The following is a 26,713-nucleotide window of genomic DNA, read 5'->3' as shown; positions in this document are numbered from 1 at the left end:
TCGCGACTTCTAGTTCGGAGTACGCTCTGATACGTTTCCGGCCAGTGACGCACTTCCACTTCGCTGGGCGCGCGGTGGACGATCTGGAAAGTAGAGCGCCGATTTGGCCAGGGCCTCGCGGCTCCTTAGCCCGGCATGGCCTCCTCACGAGCCTCGTCCACGGTACGGAGCTCCGGATCGCAGTTCAGGCCGGTCCTATCCCAGAGAGGGCGGGGTCCCCGCGGGAAGGGGCCGTTACCTTGATGGTCAGGGCGGAGGAGGAAGACTTGAGGGACCGTAGTGAGGAGCTTAGCAGCCTTTTCCTGATGTCTAAACGCCTTCGTGTGCCGCAGCTCCTTCTGCACCGCTCTCACTTCAGCCCGGAGCAGTGAACGCATTTTATGACTGCTCCAAAACACGGTGCTTAGAAATGGAGACATGTCTTGACTTAAACTGTATGACTCGGGACTTAACGATGAGGCCTCCCAACTTCAAATGGGCTCTGGAAGTATTTGAAATGTGTATTCCAGTAACATTGTGACTTGGTGCATCTAAAACCGCCATGATTGTTTGGGGTTATTCTTGGTACTTGTCCAGTAATGGGCAGTTATTTTTGTAAAACCGAAGATTGCATTTCCAATAAAATAAACGGGCCCCAAAGCAAACCAGATACTTCAAACAGAAGTTGATCCGTTGTATTTGTCTGCCAAACTTAACGAGAGTCTGAACTCGCACAAAATCAATCTTGACGGATACCCACCTTGTCCTGTAGTTTTTGGAGAAATTAAAATGAAAGCATTAGCTTCGTTCTTTTGGGAAGCATGGTTTACTCGGATTAAGCTTTAATCGGGGTCTTTGGTTTAACAGGCAACTAAAACTAAAGCACCTGATGATTTAGTTGCTCCTGTTGTGAAGAAACCACACATATATTATGGAAGCTTGGAAGAGAAAGAGAGGGAACGTCTGGCCAAAGGAGAATCTGGGATTTTGGGAAAAGAAGGACTCAAAGCAGGCATTGAAGCCGGAAATATTAATATAACCTCTGGTAAGATACAAATTGTGAATCATCTTTCCTTTTTTTCTTTTTTTTGGGGGTGGTGGTGGATCCAACCCAGGGTTTTTTGCATGTTAGGCAGGTGTTCCACCACTGAACCACACATTCCCATCCTTTGGCTAGTCAGTTGCCTTTGAACTCTCACTCCTGCCTCCTCCCAGGGACTAGAACAGGTGTACACCACCGTGCACCTTTAATGATCCAATTTTCTTTCTTTCTTTCTTTCTTTCTTTCTTTCTTTCTTTCTTTCTTTCTTTCTTTCTTTCTTTCTTTCTTCCTTTCTTTCTTTCTTTCTTTTTTTTCTGGTTTTTTCTAGACAGGGTTTCTTTGTGTAGCTTTGCACCTTTCCTGGAACTCAATTGGTAGACCAGGCTAGCCTCGAACTCAGAGATCCGCCTGCCTCTGCCTCCCGAGTGCTGGGATTAAAGGCGTGCGCCACCACCGCCCGGCTGATCCAATTTTCTGATGAACACCTTCCCAGACCACATAACATTAAGATTTATCGGGTCAAAACCTTCCTTTCTTGGCCTGGGGAGCTAGTTCTGGTGACAAAAGGTTTGCTGTGCAGCCATTAGGACCTGAGATTGATTCCTCAGAACCCCTGTTGTTTTGGTTTGGGTTTTGTTTTTTGGCGGGGGTGAGGAGTTGGAGATTTAGCTCAGTGATAGAGCACTTGCCTAGCAAGCACAGGGTCCTGGGTTCAGTCCTTGGCTCTGTGGTTAAAAAAAAAAGACAAAATATAAAAAAAAAAGAGCTGGAGAGATGGCTCAGCGGTTAAGAGCACTGGCTACTCTTCCAGAGGACCAGAGTTCAATTCCCAGCAACCACATGGCAGCCCATAACCATCTATAATGGGGTCTGATGCCTTCTGGCATGCAGGCATACATGCAGATTTGTTTTGAACTTGATTTTGGATTAATTGTTGGTCACTGCCCCTTCAGAAGCCCTTCAGTGTTGCTGAATTCTCTGTGAGCCCTACACTCAGACACCACATGGCACCTCCGTCTGGTGTAAGAAGCTCTACTCCAGGACACGCAGCCTCTGATTGGAAGTTGTTTGTAATTGTCTCTCTCCCCCGTGTTGCCTGGTCTTCGCATAGGGGAAGTGTTTGAAATCGAGGAGCACATCAGTGAGCGGCAGGCGGAAGTCTTGGCAGAGTTTGAAAGAAGAAAGAGGGCCCGGCAAATCAATGTTTCCACGGATGACTCAGAGGTCAAGGCTTGCCTCAGAGCCTTGGGAGAACCTATCACACTTTTTGGAGAGGGCCCTGCTGAACGAAGAGAAAGGTGTCCTTTATAAATAGTTACACTTTTGTTCTAATTACAGGGTTTTATGGACTATGAAGAAGGTGCCAGCTTTCCTATCAACCCTTTTCCTGCTCTCCTCTGAAGTTGTTTGTTTGAAATGCTGGGGGGGGGGGGTCTTGTTTTCTAAGATGTATTTTTAATTATGTAAATCTGTATGTGGGAATGTGCACATGAGTTCTGGTACCCTGGGAGTCCAGAAGAGGGTGTCATCCCCTAGAGCTAGAGTTACAGGCAGTTGTGAGCTGTATGGTTTTGAGAACGGACCTTGTGTCCTCCTGAAGATCAGGAAGCACTCTGTAACTGCTGCACCATATCCTCTGGCCCTGGTCCACAGCATTTCACTTTCTGTTTCTCTCTCACCTTTTAGAGTCATTTTGTTTGTTTGAGAATAAGTCCACTTACTCACAGAAGCCTTTCTCCTGTGAAGTAAGCCTCCCCCGTTTCCTGTGAAAGCCCTTTTAAAGGATGCTTTCTAAAATCCTATTTATTTGTGTGTGTCTGTGAAGACGTGGTGTGGAGGTCATAGAACAACTTGTGAGAGTTGGTTCCCTCTCACCATGTGTCCCATCTGTCTGTATCATTGGGTCCCTTAGGTGAATGCCTGAGTCCCAATTGCCACTGCCTTAGCTCAGGGCCACCACTGTGGCTTGCGCTCGCTATGACACTAAAGCCTGGTTTTCCACCTTTATTCTTCCTCTCCCGCCTGTTGCCACATCACTGTCCTTGCAGACCCTCCCTCCTGTGTATAGCATGAATAGCTCGGGTGACCGGGCCCCCACGTGAATTTCCACAGGCCGTCTGTATTCCACATTCCAGCTCTACTGCCCATTTGCAGGTCTAAGCTCAGCCTGTTTTCCTGACTGTTGGCCTTTACATTTCCTTACCCACTGCCTCAACTGTCATCTTTCTGTTTGGACTCTGGCCTGAATGAGCACTTGACAACACCTTTTCTGGAAAGCCTTTCCTGGAATCGGCCCCACACTCCTCTCAAGCCTGGATTCCATACTTCTTCCACATTTCCTTCACATGCTGCCCACTGCTGTCCGGTACTGGTGTGATGCACTGTGGTCTGTAGTCCCTTCAGAATTAGCCTTTAGTTTTAGTGGTGGTGGTGGTTTGAGACAGGCTCTCACTATATAGCCTTGGCTGGCCTGGAGCTCACCACCACACCTGTCTTTTAATTTTTATTTCATTGAAACAGGATCTCAGTGTGTGGCCCTGACTGGCCTGAATCTCATTTTGTAGACCAGGCTAGCCTAGAACTCAGGGCGATCTGCCTACCTCTACCTCCCAAGTACTGGGGTTAAGGTGTGTGCCATCAAGCATAGTCCCTTTGGAACTTTTCTTCCCTACTCCCACCCTCACCTCCAGACAGGGTTTCTCTGTGTTGCCCTGGCTGTCCTGGGACTCTAGCCCAGGCTGGCCTTGAACTCAGAGATTCGCCTGCCTCTGCCTCCCAAGTGCTGGAATTAGAGGCGTTCACCACCATCGCAGCTTGGAACTATTCTTAGTCATTAAATATACTTAGCCCCTGAATCAGGGCCCTCCACATCATGGCATTAAGTGGATTCCAGCCATCCTTAAAGACTGAGTGGCAGCCATGTATAGGCCAGTTGACAAAATGAAAGAAAACAATTGCTGGTAGCTGCATTAGGGAGCCTTCAGATGAAGAAGGAGGAGTCGGGGAGGTCTGGGGAAGATTAAGGAGTGCACAGCCCTCCCCTTTGCCATGTGGTCTTGCTTGTTTTCCTGCTTTCTCTCATCCATAGTCGTCTGAGGCCCAAAAATCCTGACTGCGAAGATGCCGGAAGTAGACACTTTATAAATTTTGAGTTGCACACCCTTCTGAGGGATGCAGTGCAATGTCACACCATCCAGCTCTGTCTTTTGGCTGTGTCCTTCCATTAGTGTGCAGGAGAGTAAGATAATTTTGAGAGCGAGAAAGAAAACACCCTGTTCAAATAATTATAAAAATCTGGGTTTTTGTTACTAACGTTTTACCTTGCCTAATTTATGAAGTAAGCTTTATCATAAGGATAGATGAGCTGGGGAACAAACACAGTATGGATAGGGTTCATTGCTCTCTGTGGTTGTTGGCATCTGGGGATCTTGACACGTCTCTCTCACAAGTGGTGGTGGGCTCCTGCTAGACCTTTTGACAGTCTTATTTCATCCATTGGTGTCTGACCTTTTTTGTTACAGGTTAAGAAATATCCTCTCAGTGGTTGGAACTGATGCCTTAAAAAAGACTAAAAAAGATGATGAGAAATCTAAGAAGTCAAAAGAAGAGGTAAAATGTAAAGAAATTTGAGGATAGGTCTTTCTTTCCAGTGCTATGCTTTGCTAGGATGAGGAGAGGTGTCTACAGGTTCTGCCATTCGGGAATGGTTGATGACACCAATTGGTAATTCTTATACAACTGAATGGTGCTGTAAGTTCTCCATTCAGGAAGGCACCATGGCACTCTTGATGTGACTCAGTAAGAAACCAGAAACTAGTAAGACATGAAGGAAGAAAAGTAGGGGGGCTGGAGAGATTGCCCGGCCCTTAAGAGTGTACACCAACACACAACTGCCAAGCCGTCTGATGTGGTCTTCTGACCTCCATGGTACCTGCATTCACATGCATATCCCCCCATGTAGACACAAACACATAGTTAAATCTTTTTAAAGAAAACAAAAGGCAATTAATAGAAAGAACATGTGCCTACTTCTTTCCATTACTGAATCAATTCACTTTCTTTGTGAGCAGTTACAATTGAGAACAGCAAGTGTGCTTCAGACCTAACATTTCTTCTGTTAATTCCTTTTCAGTATCAGCAAACCTGGTACCATGAAGGGCCAAATAGCCTAAAAGTGGCCAGACTGTGGATTGCTAATTATTCACTCCCCAGGTAAGCAGAGGTCCAGAAGAAAGAAGCCTGTCATTTCAGGGACTGGGGGTAGACTCTGATGGTGGCGTTTACTGTATGGGATTTAGAAGTAGAGAGTGTACAGACCCTTGTTGGTAGCTCCTTTAGTGATGATGTTTATGGGTCACAGGGCAATGAAACGCTTGGAGGAGGCCCGTCTCCATAAGGAGATTCCTGAGACAACCAGAACCTCCCAGATGCAAGAGCTGCACAAGTCTCTCCGGGTAAGATGCCCTTCACTATTGTCCAGTCTCTTCCATTAGTAGAGATTCTGTTTTGGCCCCACCCACAGGAAGGTAAAGGCACATGCCACCTGATGGATCGGTGATGTCGGAGACACTGTCAGCTGTGGTGACAAGAACATTCTGTGCTTTGTGCTCCCAGAGACTGGTGCTTCTGCCCTTGACTGTTCCCTTCTCATAGGTCAAGCTGTGCTTTTCTCTGTGCTTTTGTTTGTGTTTAACTGACGTAAAAGCTACTGAAGTACCCTGGCAGAGCACTCGGGAGGCAGAGACAAGTGGATCTCTGTGAGATGGAGTCCAGCCTGGTTTACAGAGCAAGTTCCAGGACAGCCAGGGCTGCACAGAGAAGGGGGGGGGCAGCGTTGCAGATGAGGCTTTATGCTGTTCTTTCCGTTCCTTCAACATGAATGTCATCTGACAACAGCAAAGTGTACAAAGTCTTGAGGTGGATTACATTGGGAGGATGTTACTGCTGCCGCCCCTCGCTCCCAGCCCCGCAGCCCCCATTTTTTCCCAGAAGTGGAAAAGCCAAAGAACTCTTAGATTAGCCTTTGAAATAATCACCTTTTGTGTTGTTGTTTTTGTTTTTCAGTCTTTGAATAATTTCTGCAGTCAGATTGGAGATGATCGGCCAATCTCCTATTGTCACTTTAGTCCCGATTCTAAAATGTTAGCCACAGCTTGTTGGTAAGTTCCATTCTACAGTAACATTTTTCTGAATTGTGCATGGGTTCAGGAAGAAAAATTGCCTTTGTCTCAGGTGTCTGTCCCTCTGTCCTCTTCCTCTGCTCCTCTGAGGCAGGTGTCATGGCTCTGCCTGCTCATATGCACTGGCAGAGCTTCAGTTGGGCAGGTCTTACTACTCGTGAAGGCCCCAGAGACCCGTGACATGTAATGTCTCTCATGTTCTTCCACTGGTGTCTTGGAGTAGTTCATATGGGAATTTATAAACCAAGTATGTATTTTCACGCCTTAGTCCAGCTTTGCTTTCTTAGTTCTGTGGTTTCACTGAGGTAGGCTATCCTTGGAAGCCTCGGTGCCTTTATCTGTACCGTTGGTACAGTAGCTAATATTTGCCACACATTTGATAAGAACTTGGTAAATGTTAATTATTAGTCTTATCTTTGCTTTGTACATATTACCACATATACAGGAAACTCAGGGTGTATGATCGCTTTGGTTTTGGGGTGCTGGGGTATGTGTATGTGTGGTGTGTATGTGTTCATGTGGGCCTCTGCACATGTGCGGTTCAATATGTGTATGCATGTGGAGGCCAGAGGCCAGTGTTGGACATCTTCTTCCTTCCCTAACTGCTCTCCACATTGTTTTGAAACGGTCTCTCACTGTACCTGGAGTTATCACTTCACCTAGGCTGACTGGTCCATGAGCCCCAGGGATTTGCCTGTCCCTGTGCGGGGTTGCGGACATTACATACTGAACTTTTACATGAGTGCTGGGAACCTGGACTCAAATCCTCATGTTCGCATACAAGCACTTTGTTGAGTATGTGAGCCAATTCCTGGACCCTGTTCATGGCTGTCTTAGAAAGAGGAAACTTAACCTTGACTGCAGAGGAAGGCTTCAGTGGGCAGAAAGCGAAGCTGTGGTTCAGGAGAAAGCTAAAGGCTAAAGCACTTGGTAGATGGCAAAATCCTGCTCGGATTTCAGGTCCTGCCACTATTGACCCAGTTTAATTTTTCTCCCTTCCCTAGCAAGTTGACCTGTACATTAAGACTAGCAGCTTGCATCCCATGGTAATCTAGGAGGCCACTGGTTGCCTAATAGCTGCTGTAGCTCTCTTTTCTACAAGGCTTTGCTTTTCTGCTGGCCACTGTCAGGTGTGTAGGGGCAAGACAAAATAGTCCTTCGGTGATGTTATGAAGGTGCCTTTTCCTTCCCAGACCAACCCTGGCTGAGATGCTTTCCTTTGTGTTTGATAGGAGTGGGCTTTGCAAGCTCTGGTCTGTCCCTGACTGCAGCCTCCTTCACACTCTTCGAGGTGAGTGACAATCTCGGGAGCTCTCGTTCTTTTCTCAACAAATCTGTTAAACAGTAAAACTCCAGTTAATAAGCGCATGCGTGCACGCGCACACACATGTGTGTGTACTCTATGTACATATGTAAGTGCTGGCAGAGACCAGCTGAAGGTGTCTGATTCCCCGGAGCCGGAGTTACAGGCAGTTGTGAGCCACCTGCAAGAGCAGTAGATCTTTTAACTGATTGATGACTGTCTTTCCAGCCCATGCATTTTATTTTCATTTGAGTGGATGTGTGTGTTTTTCTCTCCCCACAACACCAGAATATTAGGACTTCACAACATGCAGTCTGTTATCTTGTCCAGCCAAACAGGCTTTTACAGCATCTAAATTAAAAGACACAAAGGTTTTGTGTCTTTTTTTGATTTGGTTTAGTCTTTTGAGAATGGAGTCTTGCTCTGTTTCCCAGGCCTTCCTTCAGTTCAGTATCTTCCTGCCTCAGCCTCCCAAGTGCTAGATTTATTGATAAAGTCCACTATGCCGTTTTCGACCTTTTTCCCCTCCCCTAAATTAAAAAAAAAAAATGCAATTTGAGTATTTGTTTAAAACATTTCTTTTGGGGACTGGAGGATGACTCAGCGGCTAAAAACATGCATTGCCTTTACACGGAACCTGAGTTCAGTTCCCAAAACACACATCAGGTGGCTCGCAGTGGATCCTGTGACCTCCATAGGCACCTGCGCTCATGTGCACATACTCACACATATACATGATTTTAAAATAAATCTTAAAAAACAAAATAAATAGCTGGGCATGGTGGCACACACCTTTAATCTCAGCGCTCAGGAAGCAGGGGTAGGTCGATCTTTGTAAATTCAAGGCCAGCCTGGTCTTCATAGCAAGTTCCAGGCAGCCAGAACTGCACAGAGATACCCTGTCTCAAAAATAAATAGATGTTCTTTTTTTTAGTAGTTGACTAGTCACTTTAACATTCCCTAGTTTGTACTTTTCTGTGTTCTTTATAGTAGTCTCTGTTTGCTCATAGGTTATGAAGAGTAAAAACCCTCTAACTCTGCTCTCCTTTATCTCTTTAGGCCATAACACAAATGTAGGGGCAATTGTATTCCATCCTAAATCCACTGTCTCCTTGGACCAAAAGGATGTCAACTTGGCCTCTTGCGCAGCCGATGGTTCTGTGAAGCTTTGGAGTCTGGACAGGTGATTATTACCATTCTGCAGTCCATAGTGCCATCCCTAAAGCAGATGTGCACATGACTAGGCCTTTAGGTTTAAAATGGGACATTTAACCCCAGACATGCTCCAAAAGTCCAGGGAGCTCACTGAAAATAGAAGATGTCTTTCTTAGACCATTTTCGTTCACAGAAGGTGTGCTGGGATTTTCTTTCCTTGCTGGCTTTGGGCTTCAGTTTTTGCCTTTAGCATAGGAGTCACTGATTCCCAGCTCCCATTATTCTAAAACAATCCAGTTTAACCTACATGGTACATTAGCAGTAGCGACATGCAGTTTTGTAGATGGACTAAAGGTGATCATCTTGGCAGCCTCTTGGATCTGTGCACACAGCCACAGAGGAGAGGGAAGTGAGGTTCTGTCTGGCAGTACAGGCCACTGGTGTCATCCTCTGCCTAGGATGCATTTTCCAACTACAGCATGGTTTTCTTTCTTCATGTGGGCATGTGGGTGTTTTTACTAGTCCACTCAAATTTTGGAAGTATACTGTAATCTGAAAGACATTTGAATGTTCATTTTCTTTCCTAGAGAAAGCATAGCAAAGTTTTTATTCCAGAATTTTCCAAAGCACTAATTAGCATCTACAGTCTTTTGCTAGATAGGGTCTCAGCTACTAGCATGGCAAGTTTTAATTGGCTTTTGTAATATTTAGCGGTGCTTGTCCCCATAGGGCACTGGTTGGGTCTGTGTGTGCGCGTTGACAGCACTCCCTTCTAATTGCCCTCTTTAGACTCCTGTTTATTTCCTCTCTGGTGTCTCAGCCTTTCTGTTGTTGCTAGGTAGCAGAAATTAGTGGCCATCCAGAAGACTGAGTCACTCTAGCTTAGGAGTTCTTTTTTTTATTTGAGTCTTTGAACAGGCTTAACAGATTATCTGGAACCCATTGGACCAAAACTGATTTCAGTTTCCACACCTCTACCAAAGTATATTTTCTTTTTTGAATCCTTTGATGTGGTGGAACTATTTTGCTCATCAGTCTGAAGAACTTTTCTCTTATCCTCGATGGAGAATTTATCGGCACACTGCACTGAGACAGTGATCACTTTACTCTGTGGTCACAGAAATAATCCTCCATCTTTCAGCACCTTAGCAAGTAGCTTAAGTTACTGTTATCCCTAAGACTGTAACCCACTGCAGGTGCATTTCCAAGTTAGCACAGAGCCGTGTGCAGGTGCTGTCAGCCCCTGTGCTGCTCGCTCTGCAGATGCCTGTGTACAAACTACAGCGTGAGTGTGTCTGCACAGCAGCAGTAAACTGAGGGGCTGTCATGGCTGCAAGGTGTTTAACCCCTGTGTGTTTGGTTCCTTTCAGTGATGAACCAGTGGCAGATATTGAAGGCCATACAGTGCGTGTGGCTCGGGTAATGTGGCATCCATCAGGGCGTTTCCTGGGCACGACCTGGTAAGCCATCTGTTAGTGTCCAGTTTGTACAAGCCTGTTGGTTTTGATAATCCTTTTCAGTTATGTGCCAGGTAAATATATAGAGCAAGGATCTTCACTTAGGACTTTCTCAAACTTCAGTAATAGAATCAGAAAGAAGGAGGCCAAAAGTTGTCAGAGCAGAGGATGTTTGCTTCAACTCTCACTGAGTGCGCTGCACTCTGTATGGGAATGGCTCCCAGCTGGCTGTGATGGCTCACACCTACAGTCCTAGCACTCAGCAGGCTAAAGCAAGAGGATCACAAGCTCGAGGCCAGCCTGGGCTACATAGCAAGGCTGAAAATAACAAAATTAAATAGAACTGGGTGGCGGCGGCGGCGGCGGCGGCGCACACCTTATATCCCAGCACTCAGGAGGCAGAGACAGGCAGATCTCTGAGTTCAAAGCCAGCCTGATCTACAGACGAGTTCAAGACAGCCAGGGCTACACAGAAACCCTGTCTTGAAAAAATAAATAAAATAGAAATGCTAATAAATAAAATTTCTCTGTGCCAACACGTTGACTTTCTAGTTCTGTAGTTTTCTAGTTTAGTGAGGCTTAGTTCTACTAAAAATCTTTTTCTTTGAGGTTTAAGTAACATACAATAGAACGGGATTGTTTTATTGTACAAGTCAACCATGACAAGTGCATACCGCCTATAGCCCACACCCTTACCAATGTAATGAATGTTTCTATCACCCAACAGAGTTCTCTCCCACCCCTTCTTAGCCTCCCCTTCCAAAGCAGCCTCTGACTTGACTTGCTCACTCGGCCTGTTTATAGCCATGTGTGCTGTTCAGCTGAGCAGCAGTGTGTGGTGTGTTTGCGCCAGTTTATGTGTTCTCTCTTGATGGGCACCTGGGCATGTTTCTGGGGTGTGGCTAGTCAGGATAAAGCTACTATACTTTTTTTTTCTTTTAATGTATGTCTGTGTGCCTCGTGTGCCTCATGCCCACAGAGTCCAGAAAGGGGCATTGGATCCCCTAGAATTAGAGTTACACATGGCTGTGAGCTGTAATGTGGGTGCTGGGAATCAGACCTGGGTCCTCTGGAAGAGCAGCCTGTGCTCTTAACCACTGAGCCGTCCCTCCATCCCTAGCTATAAATATTCTTATTGAAGCTTTTTGTTTTGTTTTTCCTTTCTCTTGGGTAAATACCTGGGAGTACAATTGCTAGTTCATAGAGTAGATGTATATTTAGCTTTCTTCAAACATTCAGGCAAACTGGATTCAGTGCCACAGCTTGGGCCAGTCTGGCCTTCGTGGTGGGACCCCATTCCCCAGAGTAAAGACATGTGACCAGCTGAGTTCTGGCTGCTTTGCCAGTGTTTGCTGTTGTCGGTCTTCCTATCTCACCCATTGCAGCTGGCACATAGCAAACCTTATGTTATTAGTGTTACTGTCCTCACAGCTCTTGCTGGTGAGGATTTTGCCATGTGCATGTCTTCTTTGGTGCAGGGTCCAATTACTGTGCCATTCTTTTTTTTTTTGTTGTTTGTTTTTTGAGATAGGGTTTCTCTGTGTAGCTTTACGCCTTTCCTGGATCTTGCTCTGTAGACCAGGCTGGCCTCGAACTCACAAAGATCCGCCTGGCTCTGCCTCCCGAGTGCTGGGATTAAAGGCGTGCGCCACCACCGCCCGGCTACTGTGCCCTTCTTGAGTAGACTCCAGTTTATTTTTTCTTTTCCTTTTTTTTTTTTTTTTTTTTTGAGACAAAGTTTCTCTGTGTGCTTTGGATCCGCCTGCCTCTGCCTCCCAAGTGCTGGGATTAAAGGCGTGCGCCACCATCACCCAGCTGAGTTTATTTTTTCTGTATTTGTACTGCCATAACCTGTGTGCTGCCATCATTGAAGATTTCTATTCAAATTGCTTTAGCACCCTTAGTGAAACCTGATCTTATATATCTGGGTCTAGTCTGTATCTGCTCTATGTGTCCATCTGAATTTTTTTTTAATGCCAACATCCCGCTGAGGCTCTAGTAAATACACAGATGCTTGCTGGGTGGATGAAGGAATACAGCACTGGAATGAGGGAGGGAAGAAACAATAGTCTTTTGCTGGGCTGTTCGTCAAGAATTGCGTTTTTGTTTCTGTTGTTAGCTGAACCCAGGGCCCTGCACATATCGGGCAAGCCCCCGCCCTCCTATTGAGCCCCGACCCCAAACTGGGGAATTCTTTAATAATAGCCGCTCAAGTAAAGTCTAGAACGTTCTTGATCTCCCAGTTGTCATCTAAGACATAAAGGCTTGAATGGTGAGGCACTGTTTGTGCCAGAGAGGAACATGGTTGAGTGACTCGTTTCAGGAGCATGAGCTGCGCTGCAGTTATTTGTAGTACCTTGTGGATAGTAGACACTGAATCAGTCTGCTGGTTTATTTATTTTTAAGTTATGACCGTTCGTGGCGCTTGTGGGATTTAGAGGCTCAAGAGGAGATCCTGCATCAGGAAGGCCACAGCATGGGTGTGTATGACATTGCCTTCCATCAAGATGGCTCTTTGGCTGGCACTGGGTAAGATTTCCTCCCCAAAGCAAGGGGTGGGCAGGCCAGTAGTCTCACCTCTTAGGCATCCCTGCTTCCCGTGGAACGGGATTCAGAGTACTCACATGTATGTTGTTTCTTCAGGGGACTGGATGCATTTGGTCGAGTCTGGGACCTGCGCACAGGACGGTGCATTATGTTCCTAGAAGGCCACCTGAAGGAGATCTACGGGATAAATTTCTCCCCCAATGGGTAAAGCACATTGAGTGAAGGGAGGGCTCTGGTCATAGATCGTACTCTTTGGTCCTGACCGTGGTACTTCTGATCCACAGCTACCACATTGCGACGGGCAGTGGCGACAACACCTGCAAGGTGTGGGACCTTCGACAGCGGCGTTGTGTCTACACCATCCCTGCCCATCAGAACTTAGTGACCGGTGTCAAATTTGAGCGTAAGCTTTGCCCTGGTTTTCAGCCTTGCTTCATGGAGTGCGTGCCAGGGTTAGGCCTAGACATGGAACCTCTGTTAAAGAAGCAAATGTTAATCTCCTTGCCTCTGCCATACCCACAGACAAGGCTGTGGCAAAGCATGCTTCTTGAGGCAGACTCCGGTGAAGGCTGTTTCAGTATGTCTTCCATGGACGGTGGGGCAGGTACTCGATGCTTGATGTTCCTGAACAGACTGTCCACCAGGGAAAGAGCACAAAGCCTTCCTACCGTTCCTTGGGTGTCCTCAATCTGCTCGTGGCTGTCCCTTCTCTTGGAGGCCCCCTAGAAATGCAGAATCTATGTGTTGGGTTTATCTGAATGCAGAAATAACTTTCCTTTCAAACTAACACGTTTGGGCAGATCTTTGGGTTGTTAGACTCTTTTTAAATACTTAAATTCTTCCTGCCTGCTTCATTTCTCCTGCAGCTATCCATGGAGACTTCTTGCTCACGGGTGCCTATGATAACACAGCCAAGATCTGGACCCACCCAGGCTGGTCGCCGTTGAAGACTTTGGCTGGACATGAGGGCAAAGTAATGGGCTTAGACATTTCTTCTGATGGGCAACTCATAGCCACTTGCTCATACGACAGGACCTTCAAGCTCTGGATGGCAGAGTAAGCAAGACCATGGAAGGCCTCGGGCCCTGTGCTCTCACCGAGGAGCCATTTTCCTCAGAGGAAAAGAATTGTGCTGTGGTCTGTCCTGTTTTCTGCCAGATACCACGTGTAGGATTGGATTTTCACGTCGGCCCCACTTCTGAGTAGCCCAGTGTCTAGGTGATCGTGGTTAGTGCAATCCTCGTCTCAGGTTCTGCCATAAACTGTGTAGACATTGATTAGACTCATCACTTTTGAATGCCTTCCCACCTCTCTCGGTACTCGGGATTGTGGCTATTCTTCTTTCTTTTTTTCTTTTTTTGGTTTTTTCGAGACAGGGTTTCTCTATGTAGTTCTGGTGCCTCTCCTGGATCTCGCTCTGTAGACCAGGCTGGCCTCAAACTCACAGAGATCCGCCTGGCTCTGCCTCCCGAGTGCTGGGATTAAAGGCACTGCCGCCCAGCTGTTCTTTCATTTTTAAGTTTTTTAATTTGGCATTTTGAGACAGGGTCTGTCTATTTAGCCCTGACTGTCCTGGAATTTGGTGTACATGTCAGGAGGCCTCCCTCACATTGTAAGTGATCCTCCAGCCTCTGCCTTTCAAGTGATGGCATTCCAGAAATGTGCTGCTGCCCCTGACAGCTGCATTGTCTCTGTGGCGTGGTATGTGCTCCCTTCTACACGTGATCCAGCAAGAAGATAGCGGACTGTATTTGAAATTCCCCCGTTAAGAGGGCATGCTGCTGCTGTGCATTGTTTGAGCAGGGCCTGAGGGCACGCTCCTCTCCTGCCCCTGAGAATGAGATGTCAAGCAGTAGACTGCAACTGCATGATGGTTCCGCAGCAGAGATTTACCCTCTTCCTGTGGAGTTCACAGAGGATGTTAACTACATCACGGAACTCAGAACTGAACACATCTGCCTTGTTGGGGGAAACCTCTTCCATTTGCTTTGAAGTTTGGCATTCTTCCTGATAAGACAAGGCCACTGTATCCAGATTCAAATGAGTTTTTAGAAAACAAACATGATGTCTGGTACAACCTCCTTCTGTTGATTATTTAAAGGGTGTACTTTCTGTATTAAAGGGTACTTCATTGACAAAGTAAATGAGGGACAAATCCCTAATCTAGTTTGGGCATTCCCAAACATAAACGTTTTTTTCTTATTATACACTTGCTGAGAGTAAAATCCTACCATAAAAATGTCTTTCAAAGGATTCTTTTCTAGTTCATCCTTTTATGAGTCTTAACCATTAGTCCAAAGAGGTTCCCTTTTTTAGTTTTGAGATCTAATGCGATTCCAGGTGTGAATTGTTCAGTTTCTATCACTGTTCACAGATGTTTATGGTGGGTTTTTCAGGGGGCAGGGGATAGGTTTTTCAAGACAGGGTCTTGCTTTGTAGCTCATATTGGCCTCAGACTCTTAATGCTCCTGCCTCTGCATCTCAAGGTTTGTAAATTACAGGTGAAGGGGTGGTATTAACAGCCTTTGTAATAGAGTTGGCCTAGGAGAACATATTACAGTGAACTGTGTGTCTGGGTTCCATAATTCTTCATCAGTCTTTATCTATCTTCCCATTATGGGCATATATCCTCAGCTCCAGAATTGACACAGTAAATCCACATAAGAGTAATTTCAAAGAAGGTTGTGTATAGAGTAAAATTACCATGGACTTATGGTGGCGTCCCCTCCAGTATTCAAAACTACACTCTACCAGCTTCCCTTTCTGTTCTGCTCTCTGCAGATTATGGATATGTGGTATGGAGCAAAACATGTTGTTCTTGGTTTTTTGTTTTGTATTTTAAGATAGGGTCTTACTATGTAGCTCTGGCTGGCCTGGAACTTGATGTATTAGACCAGCCTGGCCTCAAACTTAGTAATCCACCTGCATCTGCCTCCCAAGTGTTGGGATTAAAGAGGCTGCCCACCACACCCAGCTAAACATAAATTTTAATCTGATTCCAGTTATAACTAAACATTTCCTCTATAGCTGTAAGCTTCTCAGGTCTACCCTTCTCTTGGCACTTAGTACCCTTAACCTGTTCGTTCCCATAATAGTGTGCCATGAAAAGTACCTTTTTCTTGACTTTCTTGTAGTGTGTGTAAAATGATGAGACTGGTGTGCTACCCTGCAATCAGGATCTAGCACTCCAAGTTCCACTTTCTCTGGTTTAAACTTTACTAGGACTTAACGATTTTTGGCTGTTCCAAGAGAGCATTTCAGTTGGAAATGCTCTGTGTAAACCTTTGTAAGGAAATGATTAGTGGAGCCTGAACGGCAGAACCACTGTTTATCACTTAACCCTGCCTAAGTGGTGTGTCAGGCACACCAAGACAGCTCGTTCTCCTAAGATTGCTGAGGTGGAGCGGGGTGGAGGTGGTGCATGCCTCTAATCCAGCTCTCGAGAGGCAGAGGCAGGCGGATCTCTTGAGTTTTAGGCCAGCCTGCTCTACAGAGAGAGTTCCAGGACAGAGGACAGCCAGTGCTACACAGAGAAACTCTGTCTTGAAAACACCCCCCAAACCCCCCCCCAAAAAAAAAGATTACTGAGATGTATTCCCTTTTTATGGGCAAAACAGACTCAAGTGACCTGCTAGATTACCTGGCTTGTAAGTGGTGGAACCATTTGAGACTGTGAAGTGATTTCACAGAGCCTTATGGAGAAGGTTGGACTCACGACAAGGCCAGGATGGCACATGTGGCCTGCTTGCTAGATAGCATTTTCACCTTTCTTGTAGATGCCATTGACAGATCACTCTGACTTATGAAAAATGGAGTTCTTTTTCCACTCCTATCTTGACTTGGAGCCTGTTGCTGTTGCTCAATGGATTTGTACTTCCGGAGAGGTGTTACTGTCCCGTAGAACCAGCACAGCCGCAGGTCTATGTCCCCAACCTTAGCACACCCAAAGAAGATGTTCCCGTGTGTTTCTAGATGTGTGTTGCTGTAAGTGGGTGAGTTGCTTGTTAGGATTTGGTTCAGAAATGTCCCTGGCACTGTGAACCCTCGGGACAGGACCCGGCTGGTGCAGATAGGTCACCAGCTTCTGTTCCCAGCTGCTCTCTGCCTCCTGGTGTGCTGTGATGTAGCAAGCATCTGCAGCAGGCTCCCTGCACATGCTCTGTACCCTCTGAAACCGAGTCGGAGTCAAGCTCGCCTCAGGTGGTTTCTGTCAGCTATTGTCACGGTGACATGAAAGTGACTCACTCACACTGCCCCGGGTTAGAACTAACATGTGAAGTAGAAGCCAGCACCCTAGACAGGCTTCTGTCCAGTGTGACAAACTTACCAACTAGTTTTGGTATAGCCACCATCCTAAGAATCTAAGTTCTAGCCGGGAGGTGGTGGTGCACGCCTTTAATCCCAGCACTCGGGAGGCAGAGCCAGGCGGATCTCTGAGTTCAAGGCCAGCTGGGGCTACCTAGTGAGTCCCAGGAAAGGCGCAAAGCTACGCAGAGAAACCCTGTCTCGAAAAATCAAAAAAAAAAAAAAAAAAAAAAATCTAAGTTCTATTCTTACAGAAAGGACTCCAGCACTTGGTAGCTGGATAGCCCTGGCCTGAGCCTCAGTTCCAGCACGAAGCTTTCTTGGTCCCGGGGCTCGGGAGGAGGGAACCTTCTTGGGTTCTTACCAGCTCCTCTCTGCCCGTCCCGGTTAGCTCAGAATATGGTGAGGTAGCTGCCTAACTTATTTGCCACCAAGTTAAGAAGCAGAAGTGCAGAGAAATGAAGTCCGTGGGGATGGAGTCGGCGTCAGCACAGTTACCTGGCGCGGTCAGTGGAGACAGGCACTGGTCTCAGGAGGAACATCCAGGAACCTTTCCAGTTTCGTAATGGAGAATTTTCCTCCACGTCAGCACTTAAAACTGTCTGGATTACTAAACCAAAATAGAGTTTATATCTTGACTATTTTATAGCATCTTTGACCCCTAAGGAATTTATAAATAAATGATACGTCTGTGAAAATACTATTTAGAGCAAATAAAACTGACTCAAGTTCTGACCTCGGACAGCTTATTCTATAAATCAAAAAGGAAAATGTCTTCCTGATTGTGTGTTAGACACGTTGGGATTGCCTCAAAGTCTGGTGCCAGAAAGACACGTTCAGACCAGAGAATCAGAACTTACACGTGGCACAGTGGCAGTCTGCCCCATAGCAGCTGGCCTGACTCTTTCAGATACTTGATTCTGGGGTCTGTCATAAGAGAAGACCTGGGTCACCCCTGTGCCCTGGGCTACTCAAGCCTGAGATGGGGGGCTGGAGCATTCCTTCCTCCCAGGGGTCCTCCCGCCAGAGTTCCGGTGCTGGCCTCAGCTCCATCTGCCCTGCAGCTACTGACCAGGGCAACAGACCTTTGCCCCACAGCTTCCTTCACCTTTACAGATTTCTTCACACTGCGTGCTGAAGACATCATCCTGCACACCCTCCCTTCCACTGAGGGCCACCCCCCCCCCCATCATTCTCTCTCCTCTTCCCTCTGTCTCTGCCCAGTAAATGGTCATGGAAGGAAGAAACCAATGGATTAAAGGAATGCAGGCTGATTTTACTGGGAAGGGTGGCGAGCATCAGAAAGGCTGAAAGGGGAGCCAAGTGCGTTGGCCCACAAACCCAAACACTGCAGAACTCGACAACACACGAACAGCTCAACGCAGTGCCGGTGGTGGGTGCTGCAAGCCATCTCAGCTGGTCGGTCTGGACAGTGCTGTCCAGCCCTTTGGCACAGCTTGCTGTGGGACCACGGGGCCACAGAACTGCTCCTCTACACTCCATGCCCCCACAGTTCACTTCCTGGTCTCTGTTCTCCAAAGCAGACACATGACCTAACCCATCCCTGGGCTGTCCAATGAGCAATACCACACAGACGGACAACGTCGAAGGCGGCTCGGTAGTCCCCACGGCAGCCACCACAGAGAAAGGCGTGGTTCCTTGGGCTGGCACAGAGGATGCTCACCCCATGCCCCCAAAGAACTGCTTAGTCCAAAAGATGGAGAAGATGAGCAGCAGGGTAACACTGAGGATGACGGCCATCAGGTAGGCAAAGATCCGGAAGTGAGGGTTGCGGATGCACTCTCTGAGAGAGTAGTGGCTGGGGATGGGCACAGGCCTGGCGTCGGGGGCTGTGTTCGGAGGGGGGCCGGTCTGGCTCCCCGGCTCCGGGCCAAGGTCCAGGGTATAGACCCGAGGCTGACGCAGTAAGTAACGGCTCTTGGGTTGGTCCTTGAGACAGAGCTGGTGACCCTCGAGGATGACGTGGTGGGGCTCTAGGCGGAGCAGGGTCAACATGGCAGTATCTGTCGGCAAGTCAGTGACCGGCTGCCCTGAGGCCAGTACGGTGGGCTGACGGCAGAGTGGGCAGAGCAGGCGCCGCCTGGCCGGGGCCACCAGGCTGAGGTGGGCCAGGCATTCCACGCAGAAGGAGTGACAGCAGTCTAGCACTTTGGGGGTGTGGAACGTGTTGTTGAAGGGGTTCCAGCAGACGGGACACTCAGCTGTGAGTTCCTGGCCCTGTGGCTCGGCCATCCTCCGATCACATGCAGGGGAACCCCACAGGGGATGTCCTGGTAGAGAGAGAGAGTAAAGCACACCCATGGGGCTCTGTCCCTGAGCTTGGTCTGCAGCCCTCAGCTCGGAGAGGCTAACAGCTGTCTACCCACATTTCACAGGTGGGAGGATGCATGTCTAAAAGCATATTGTCCACCAACACCCCGTCCTGATCACTGACTGAAGTCTGAAGCTGTCCATCACCAAGGGTGAAGGCCTGAGCCACCCTATGAGTCACCCTACCCTAGCCCCCGTAGAATGAGCCGGTAGTCGAGGGGGCCACACTGGGGCTTTGGAGATGACTAAAACGTCAGCCTTCGCTCCCTGCACTTACTCTAGGCTGCCTTGGCTCTATGCAGCAAGAGAGCATTACACATTCGGTGAGTCTCCGTTCCTGCAGCCTCAAATCCCTAACCAGAGCAGAGATGGGCTCTGTGAGTTCCCTGGTCTGTCCCTCCGCTGGGGACAAATGCCAGCCCCCTCTCTGCTCCTTCCTTTGGGCCAGAGGCCAGCTCTTCACAGCTGACTGACCGGTCCTGGTCCTAGGGAACAACTCTCGAGAAGACTCCCTCACTCAGGCCACTAGATCAGCTCTCTGTGTTTCTTCCCAGTTCTCACCTCCCATGGCTCCTCCTTCCCGCTTTCTCCCAGCACCCACCTGGGCTTCTGTGGACTGGAGAGGGGGATCAGAGAGACCACTCTGAAGGGTATGAGTTTCCCGTCTTTCCCTCTCCTGAATCCTCCTAGCTTTGGGAAACTGCCGCCTTGCCACCAACCCCAGGGCCGTTTCCATGACAGCATGCTCACAGCACCTGGAGCTGCCAGGTGGCCCTGGCTGCAGCCTTGGCACACCTGCCTGGAGTCAAGGCCAGAGACCTGCCAGGGTGGTGCCTGAGAGACCCAGATGAGAGACACACACACACACACAGAGGGCGTGGCAACCAATTGAGTCTAGAGCAGATACAGGTCTGAGGGTGGCTCTTTTCATACCTGAAATCCCTGGACTGGAAAGGTAAGGGTGACAGTTTCCTCTTTCAGGCTCACCATGAGGGCAAGTCTTCTGGGTTTCCTCTCTCTTGGGCCCTCATTTCTTTCCTAAAATGCTGGAACCTCCTCCTCGCATTAAGGAGTTGCCTGCCGTGCACTTCGCTTGCTACACAAACCTCGAAGATCTATCAAATCCCCAAAGCCTGTACCTCTCCTTTTCACCACTCATCTTGGTAGCGACAACCAAGGCAGGCAAGCCTTCGGGACAGGGACAGTTCCAACCCCAGAGCTGGCCGTTCTGCCCACCTTGGAGAGGAGCATTTGAACCCTGTTTCCCCATTTCAGGCGGAAACATTTGGCTTTTATCTCTTGCTTATACTGGCCGTTTAAATGATTTGAAGAGTTGAGTTGCTGTGGGGGAGGTATTTAAGGAAACTACTCCATTGAGACCATTCACTTTACACCTGGAAACAGGAAGTGATTCTGGCTAGTTCCTATGACACTGGACACATGTCTGGATTCCCAGTCCATGTGCTGCAGTCACAAAGACGCTGCATCCATTTCACCCACCTGTGGGATGTGTGGAAAGAGCTACATAGGAAGGACTCCTGTTTCCTCTGAGATTCCTTGTGTCAGTTAAGATTCTCTGGGTAGGAACCCAGGAATCGTGCAAAGGAAGACTTCGGGGCAGTGTGACTTCCTTGGAGATTTGATAAAATGTTCTATATCCTGAGCAATTTGATACCAAAGCAAACCCTGTGTCCACTTTTACTTCCTGGTTTTGTCTGGACCTCAGTCACAGCTCACACATGGACTAAGGAGATGAAGACATTCCGGGAGGATGGATGGCACAGCCATAACCAAAGCTGGCACAGCCACTGGACGTGTGCTGATGCCAAGCAGTGAGCCGTCCATTCCTTCCCGATCACGGAATGCCTACCACATGCCAGGTGCTGTACTAGGCACTGACAGATAACAGTGAACACAATCGGCCTCATCTTTGATCTCATGATGTCCATAGGCTGCTGAGGCAAAACTGATGTCTCATGAGTAATGAGAAACAAATTACATTTTATATATATGCAGCCCTGGATGCCCTAGAACTCATTATTTAGATCAGGCTGGCCTCAAACTCACAGAGATCCACACGCCTCTACTTCCTGAGTGCTGGGATTAAAGGCGTGTGCTACTACACCTAGTGAAATACATGATTTTAACAAATGCTACGAAGAACAAAAAAGAAAATGGGCTTGGAATAGAAGGTTTCTCCAAAGAGGTGACGTGCCTGCTGAGTCAAGGTTGAAAACAATCCGGCCAGGCAGAGTGGAGGAGGAGCGTTACAGGCCCAGAAAACAGCACATCTCAAAACCCAGAGGTGAAGTCTGCCAGTGTGAGGAAGACAAAGGCCAAGATGGCTGAGGGGCTGGGCAAGCGAGAGGTCAAAGTGCTCAGAGTGAAGGCAGGAAGCAGGATCTGTAAGTTCCAACCTCATTTGAGTCTTGTTGATGGGGTAGGCCTAATCCTTGACTTGCTTTCATTTTCATTTGTTTGGAGGTTTTTGTTTGTTTGAGATAGGGTCTTATGCTAGAGCTGAGGCTGCCTTGAACTTGCTATTTGTCCAGACTGACCTTGAACTCACGGTTCTCTTGCCTCCTGAATCCCAAGTGCTGAGATTACAGATGTGAGCCACCATGGGATTCCTAAATCCATTTTATTTTTAATATAAAATTTTTTGGTATTAAGTGTCTATCTGTACACCAAATGTATGCCCAGTGCCCATGGAGGCCAGCAGAGGGTGTCGTTTTCCCCCAGGGACTGGAGTTACAAACATTTATGAACTATCATGTGGGTGCTAGGAATTGAATCTGGATCCTCTGGAAAAGCAGCCAGTGCTCCTAACTGCTGAGCCATTTCCATTTTAAAAATGGCATTCCAGCTGTAGTACAGAGAAGAGACTGGAAGGGCCAAGAGTGGATACGAAAGATCAGTTATGGCCACAGCGGTTAGTTCAAGTGTGTGACGGTGATGTCTGCTGTAGGTCCGGTGAGGGTACGGCTGGAAGAATACAGCACACAATAACTATCTGAAAACTGTTCAGCGTCCTCAGCCATCAGCAAGTGTCAATTAACATTGAGATTGCACCTCACCTGGTCTGAACGGCTATCAAGAAAGCAAAGAACAAGAAGTGATGGCCAGGTCTCCATCTAGGTGCTCGGTGGGGAACTTGCCGCCAAGCCCCATGACCTGAGTTCTAGCCCCTGGAGCACATAGTAGAAGGGAAGAGCCAACTTCCGTCAGCCGACCTCCGACCTCCACACATGCACACGCTCCTCCAAAAGAAGTGAATGTAAAAAAGTAGATAAAAAGGGAAATGAGTGTCGGTCGATAAGGACTTGGAGGAGGAGGGAACTTTGTACACTGCTGGTAGGGGTGCAAACTGGGGGAGGCACTATGAAAATCAGTCTGGGGCTCCTCTCTGTGACCCAGCCATGTTCCTCCTGTGTGTGAACCTGGGCGAGCCTAAGTCAGCAGAACAGATACGTATCCACAGAGACATCTGTCCACTGCTGCACTATGAACAATAACCAAGACATGGAACCAGCCTAGATGCCCATCAGTAGATAGTGGATTTTTAGAATAAGTGTTAGGTATACACAATGGAGTTTTATTCAGCCATAAAGGGTGAAATTACGCCATTAGCAGGAAGGTGGATGGAACTGGAGGTTACCATGTTAAGCAAAATAAGCCAGAATCAGAATGAAAAATGTATCTTTTCTCTCATATGCAGAATCTAGATTTAAATGTATCTGTTCATATATATGTGGATGGATGGAGGATATAGGGGTAACTAGAGAGGGTAACTGGAGGGGAAGAAGGAAATATTACATGCTTCTTCTCAATTGTGGAATGGAGACATATATGCATATGTGGGTGTATATATGGGACATAAAAACAAAGGAATACTATTTGAGGAGGAGAAGGGACCAGCGAGAGAGATGAGGAGGAGGAGAGAGGACAGTGAGGTGATGGAGGAAGGTACAATGATGTACATGTATGAATATGACATTATGAAGCACATTGTTTTGTATACTAAGTATAAACTTTTAATTAAAAAGAGAAATAAGGAAATGGTGGGATTTGCATGAAAGATACCTTCAGAGACAGAATCAAAATCATTTCCAGGAAGCCAGGAGGCATCTTGGAAGCAAGGTTATAGATTCTGGAACCAAGTTGTTGGGGCTCCACCACTTGTTAGGACTATAATTCCAAGTGAGTTGCTTAACTTCTCTTGACTCAATTTCCCTTTGTGAAAAAGAAAGCTAAAAGTCATGAAGCATTTAGTTTGTTTTCTTAAAGTACTCAGGATTGAACCCAGGGCATTGCTCATGCTAGGCAAGCATCACAAACTGTATCCCATTTTTAAATGAAGCTTTTAGATAGAGCCCAGGTCAAGAGGATGGACACAGACTGCAGAGACAACTGAGTCTTAAGAATTCATTCTGATGAGCTGGAGAGATGGCTCAGCGGTTAGGAGTACTGACTGCTCTTCCAAAGGTCCTGAGTTCAATACCCAGCAACCACATGGTGGCTCACAACCATCTGTAATGAGATACAGGCAGAACACTGTATACATAATAAATAAATCTTTAAAAAAAAAAAAGTCACCGGGTGGTGGTGGCGCACGCCTTTAATCCCAGCACTCGGAAGGCAGAGCCAGGTGAATCTCTGTGAGTTCGAGGCCAGCCTGGGCTACCAAGTGAGTTCCAGGAGAGGCGCAAAGCTACACAGAGAAACCCTGTCTCGGAAAAACAAAAAAAAAATAAAAAAGTCCATACTGCTCTTGTAGAGGACTAAATTCAGTTCCCAGAACCCACCTGGAGTGGCTCACAACTGCCTGTAACTCCAGCTCCAGAGGACCCAGTCTCACTGGCCTCCTCTGCACTACATCACATGCAGGTAGCCAGTTCTGTTTGAAAGGTGATTTGCATTATTACTGAAGATGGATTTAAGAGGGAGACATTCTGCAGCCTTTAAAATGATGTGATAAAACAATTCTTACTTGGAGTTTGTCTATGATATAACATTATGAAGTATTAAAGAATCAGTGATAAGACAATTACAACAGAATCTACTTTGAAAAATGTGTGCACTATGGAAAAATATCTACCGAAAGATAACTACCAAGTATTTTGTTTGTTTGTTTGTTGGTTTATGGCAGGGTCTCACTTTGTAGCTCTGGCTAGCCTGGAACTCTCTGTGTAGACCGGGCTGGCCTCCAACTCACAGTGATCCTCTAGTCTCTGCTTCCCAAGTTCTAGGCTTAATGGCGTGCACTGCCACTCCTAGAAACCACTCACTATCAATAGTGGTTATCGATGTGGGCAAAACCGTCAACCTGGCTTATTGCTAGAGCTTTTGTTTTTAATTCTATTACTTGAAAAAAATGTTAACTTTGGGGCTGGAGAGATGGCTCAGCAGTTAAGAGCACCAGCTACTCTTCCAGAAGATCTAGGTTCAGTCCACAGCACCCACAGGGCAGCTCACATCTGTCTGTAACTCCAGCTCCAGAGGATTCAACACCCTCACACAGACGTACACGCAGGCAAAACACCAATGCCCATAAAATAAAAATATATAAATCATTTTTAAAAAAGAAAGAACGAAAACATTAACTTTATTCTGGTAAGCTTGTCTTCCTATCCCTGAAGATCTCCCGTGTCAGCCTAGATCAGATGACCTACATTCTCTCTGAAGTCCCATGGCCACAGCTCTAAATGCATGATCAGTAAAGAGATGCAACTGTTGCTTGGGTCCTTATCAGAGGTGCTTCTCTCTGACACCCACTGTACAGAGTTCAGTGTCTCTAGGAGACACTCGGGGACTTACGGACTCCAGCTTCCCACCTGGACAGGTCAGCAACGGTAAATTCTACGCAGCACCCGGCAGTCATTATTAACGGTAACTTGTTTGTAGCATCTGCTCCATGTTGTCAACACCCTGAGAGCAGGCATAGAAAACGGGCATTCTGGTGGCACTTGCTGGCTTTCCAAGGGGGCTGGTCCTTGCCAGGAGCTGAGTGTGGTAACACTCGAGAAAGTGTAATTGCCTTTTACAACTGTTTCTGTTTTTATGAGGCCCTCTGATTCGCTAAACCCAGGCTAGAAACAAGCCAGAGTGGGAGTAAAAAGTCTTCACGATGTGACACAAGACTCTCGCTGAACTCAATGAGTGATGACTCCACTTCTCTGAACTCCACTTTCCTGCACTGAAGAAGCTATGACCCCTCCTCGCAGGCTGCTGTGAGGGTGGCATCGACCTTAGCATGCCACAGTGGGTGGTCAGCACAGATTTTCTTAATGCCCGTCTGATAGATGGGAAAACTGGGGCTCGGGATGTAAAACGACGTGGCCAAGGTTGCAGAGCTTGAAAACTGACCCAGGAGCCTGCCTTCCAGGTCAGAGTTCACACTAAGTAACACCACCTGCACTACCCGCTCCCACCCCTTACCTTGTAGACCCCGTCCCCCACCCCTTACCTGGTAGACTCCCTCCCACCCCTTACCTGGTAGACCCTCTTCCTAGTCCTCACCAGCTTCAGCCAGCCTCCTCCTCCTCTCTCAGCAGTCTCCAGGCGGGTGCTTTGGTTTCTCACTTCCGCCCTGGCTTCCAGGTTGCTGGGGGCCAGCCTCATTTGCATGGGTCTCCCAGCTCTTGATCCACTCTGGCTGGTTCTCTCGTCGGGCGACTTTGGACCTCTGCACATACGAGAGACCTAGACGTTTGCTTCTGTGAGTCACCCTGGCTTTCTGCGAGCTGGTAGGAGGAAGTCCACTCATCCTTGCAGGTTGCTGGAACGGGAGGGGCCCTAGCCTTCCTCTTACTCTGGGCTGACCTGTCTTGACTCGCACTCAGCCTGGCTTCAGGGAAACCAGGGGATCCCTAAAGCCAGATACATGGCTACTCTGAGGCCCAAACAGCAATGAAGGCACACCGAGAGCTCTTTCAAAATACAGACAACCCAGCAGGAAAACAAAACAAACAAACAAACAAACAAACAAACAAACAAGAGTTAAATGACATTTCAGTAAGCATGAGCAGGAAGTGCCTGAATTAATTCTTCAACAAGCCAGACATCAGACCCACTAGGAATCCAGAATCAGTGGCTTCTGAATGCAGACCAGCAAAGAAGACGGGACTTCGCTTCTCCTGGCCTTGGGTTTTCTCATCTGAAACTGGAGGGGAGAAATGCACCTACTGGGGGTGGGCTAAGAGGACTGGCCTGGCTTTGCTAGTGCAAGAACCTGAGTTCAAATCCCAAACACGTGTGTAAGAACCTGGGCGTGCCCGTAACCCCAGCATTGGAAAGGGCGAAAGGGGGAGACTGGCGGGGCCTGGGGGCCTGCTGGCCAGCCGACCTAAACAGCAAGCTTCCAGTTTGACGGAACTCTGCCTCAAAGGAATAAAGCAGAAACATCTGACATCCT

The 26,713-nt window shown here is 47.5% G+C and overlaps 2 protein-coding genes across 2 annotated transcripts; one reads left to right on the top strand and one right to left on the bottom strand.

The window, feature by feature from the left end:
• The first annotated feature begins 19 nt into the window (after positions 1-19).
• On the top strand, positions 20-14,916 carry Prpf4 (pre-mRNA processing factor 4). The gene is made up of 14 exons (XM_028858044.2): positions 20-162; positions 847-1,024; positions 2,133-2,319; positions 4,543-4,630; positions 5,154-5,233; positions 5,382-5,475; positions 6,086-6,180; positions 7,434-7,492; positions 8,564-8,687; positions 10,030-10,119; positions 12,523-12,645; positions 12,760-12,867; positions 12,948-13,066; positions 13,530-14,916. The coding sequence occupies exons 1-14, from the start codon at positions 136-138 to the stop codon at positions 13,721-13,723; spliced, it is 1,566 nt and encodes a 521-aa protein (XP_028713877.1). The 5' UTR covers positions 20-135; the 3' UTR covers positions 13,724-14,916.
• Positions 14,917-18,223: 3,307 nt separating this feature from the next.
• Positions 18,224-26,258, bottom strand: Rnf183 (ring finger protein 183). The gene is made up of 2 exons (XM_028858040.2): positions 25,792-26,258; positions 18,224-19,259 (listed from the first exon to the last, which is right to left on the bottom strand). Exon 2 carries the CDS (start codon positions 19,219-19,221, stop codon positions 18,649-18,651), a length of 573 nt encoding a protein of 190 aa, XP_028713873.1. The 5' UTR covers positions 19,222-19,259; positions 25,792-26,258; the 3' UTR covers positions 18,224-18,648.
• Between the last annotated feature and the right edge of the window lie 455 nt (positions 26,259-26,713).

This window comes from Peromyscus leucopus, chromosome 2, assembly GCF_004664715.2.
Source record: "Peromyscus leucopus breed LL Stock chromosome 2, UCI_PerLeu_2.1, whole genome shotgun sequence".
Taxonomy (NCBI): domain Eukaryota; kingdom Metazoa; phylum Chordata; class Mammalia; order Rodentia; family Cricetidae; genus Peromyscus; species Peromyscus leucopus.
This window is presented reverse-complemented; position numbering and strand designations above follow the sequence as displayed.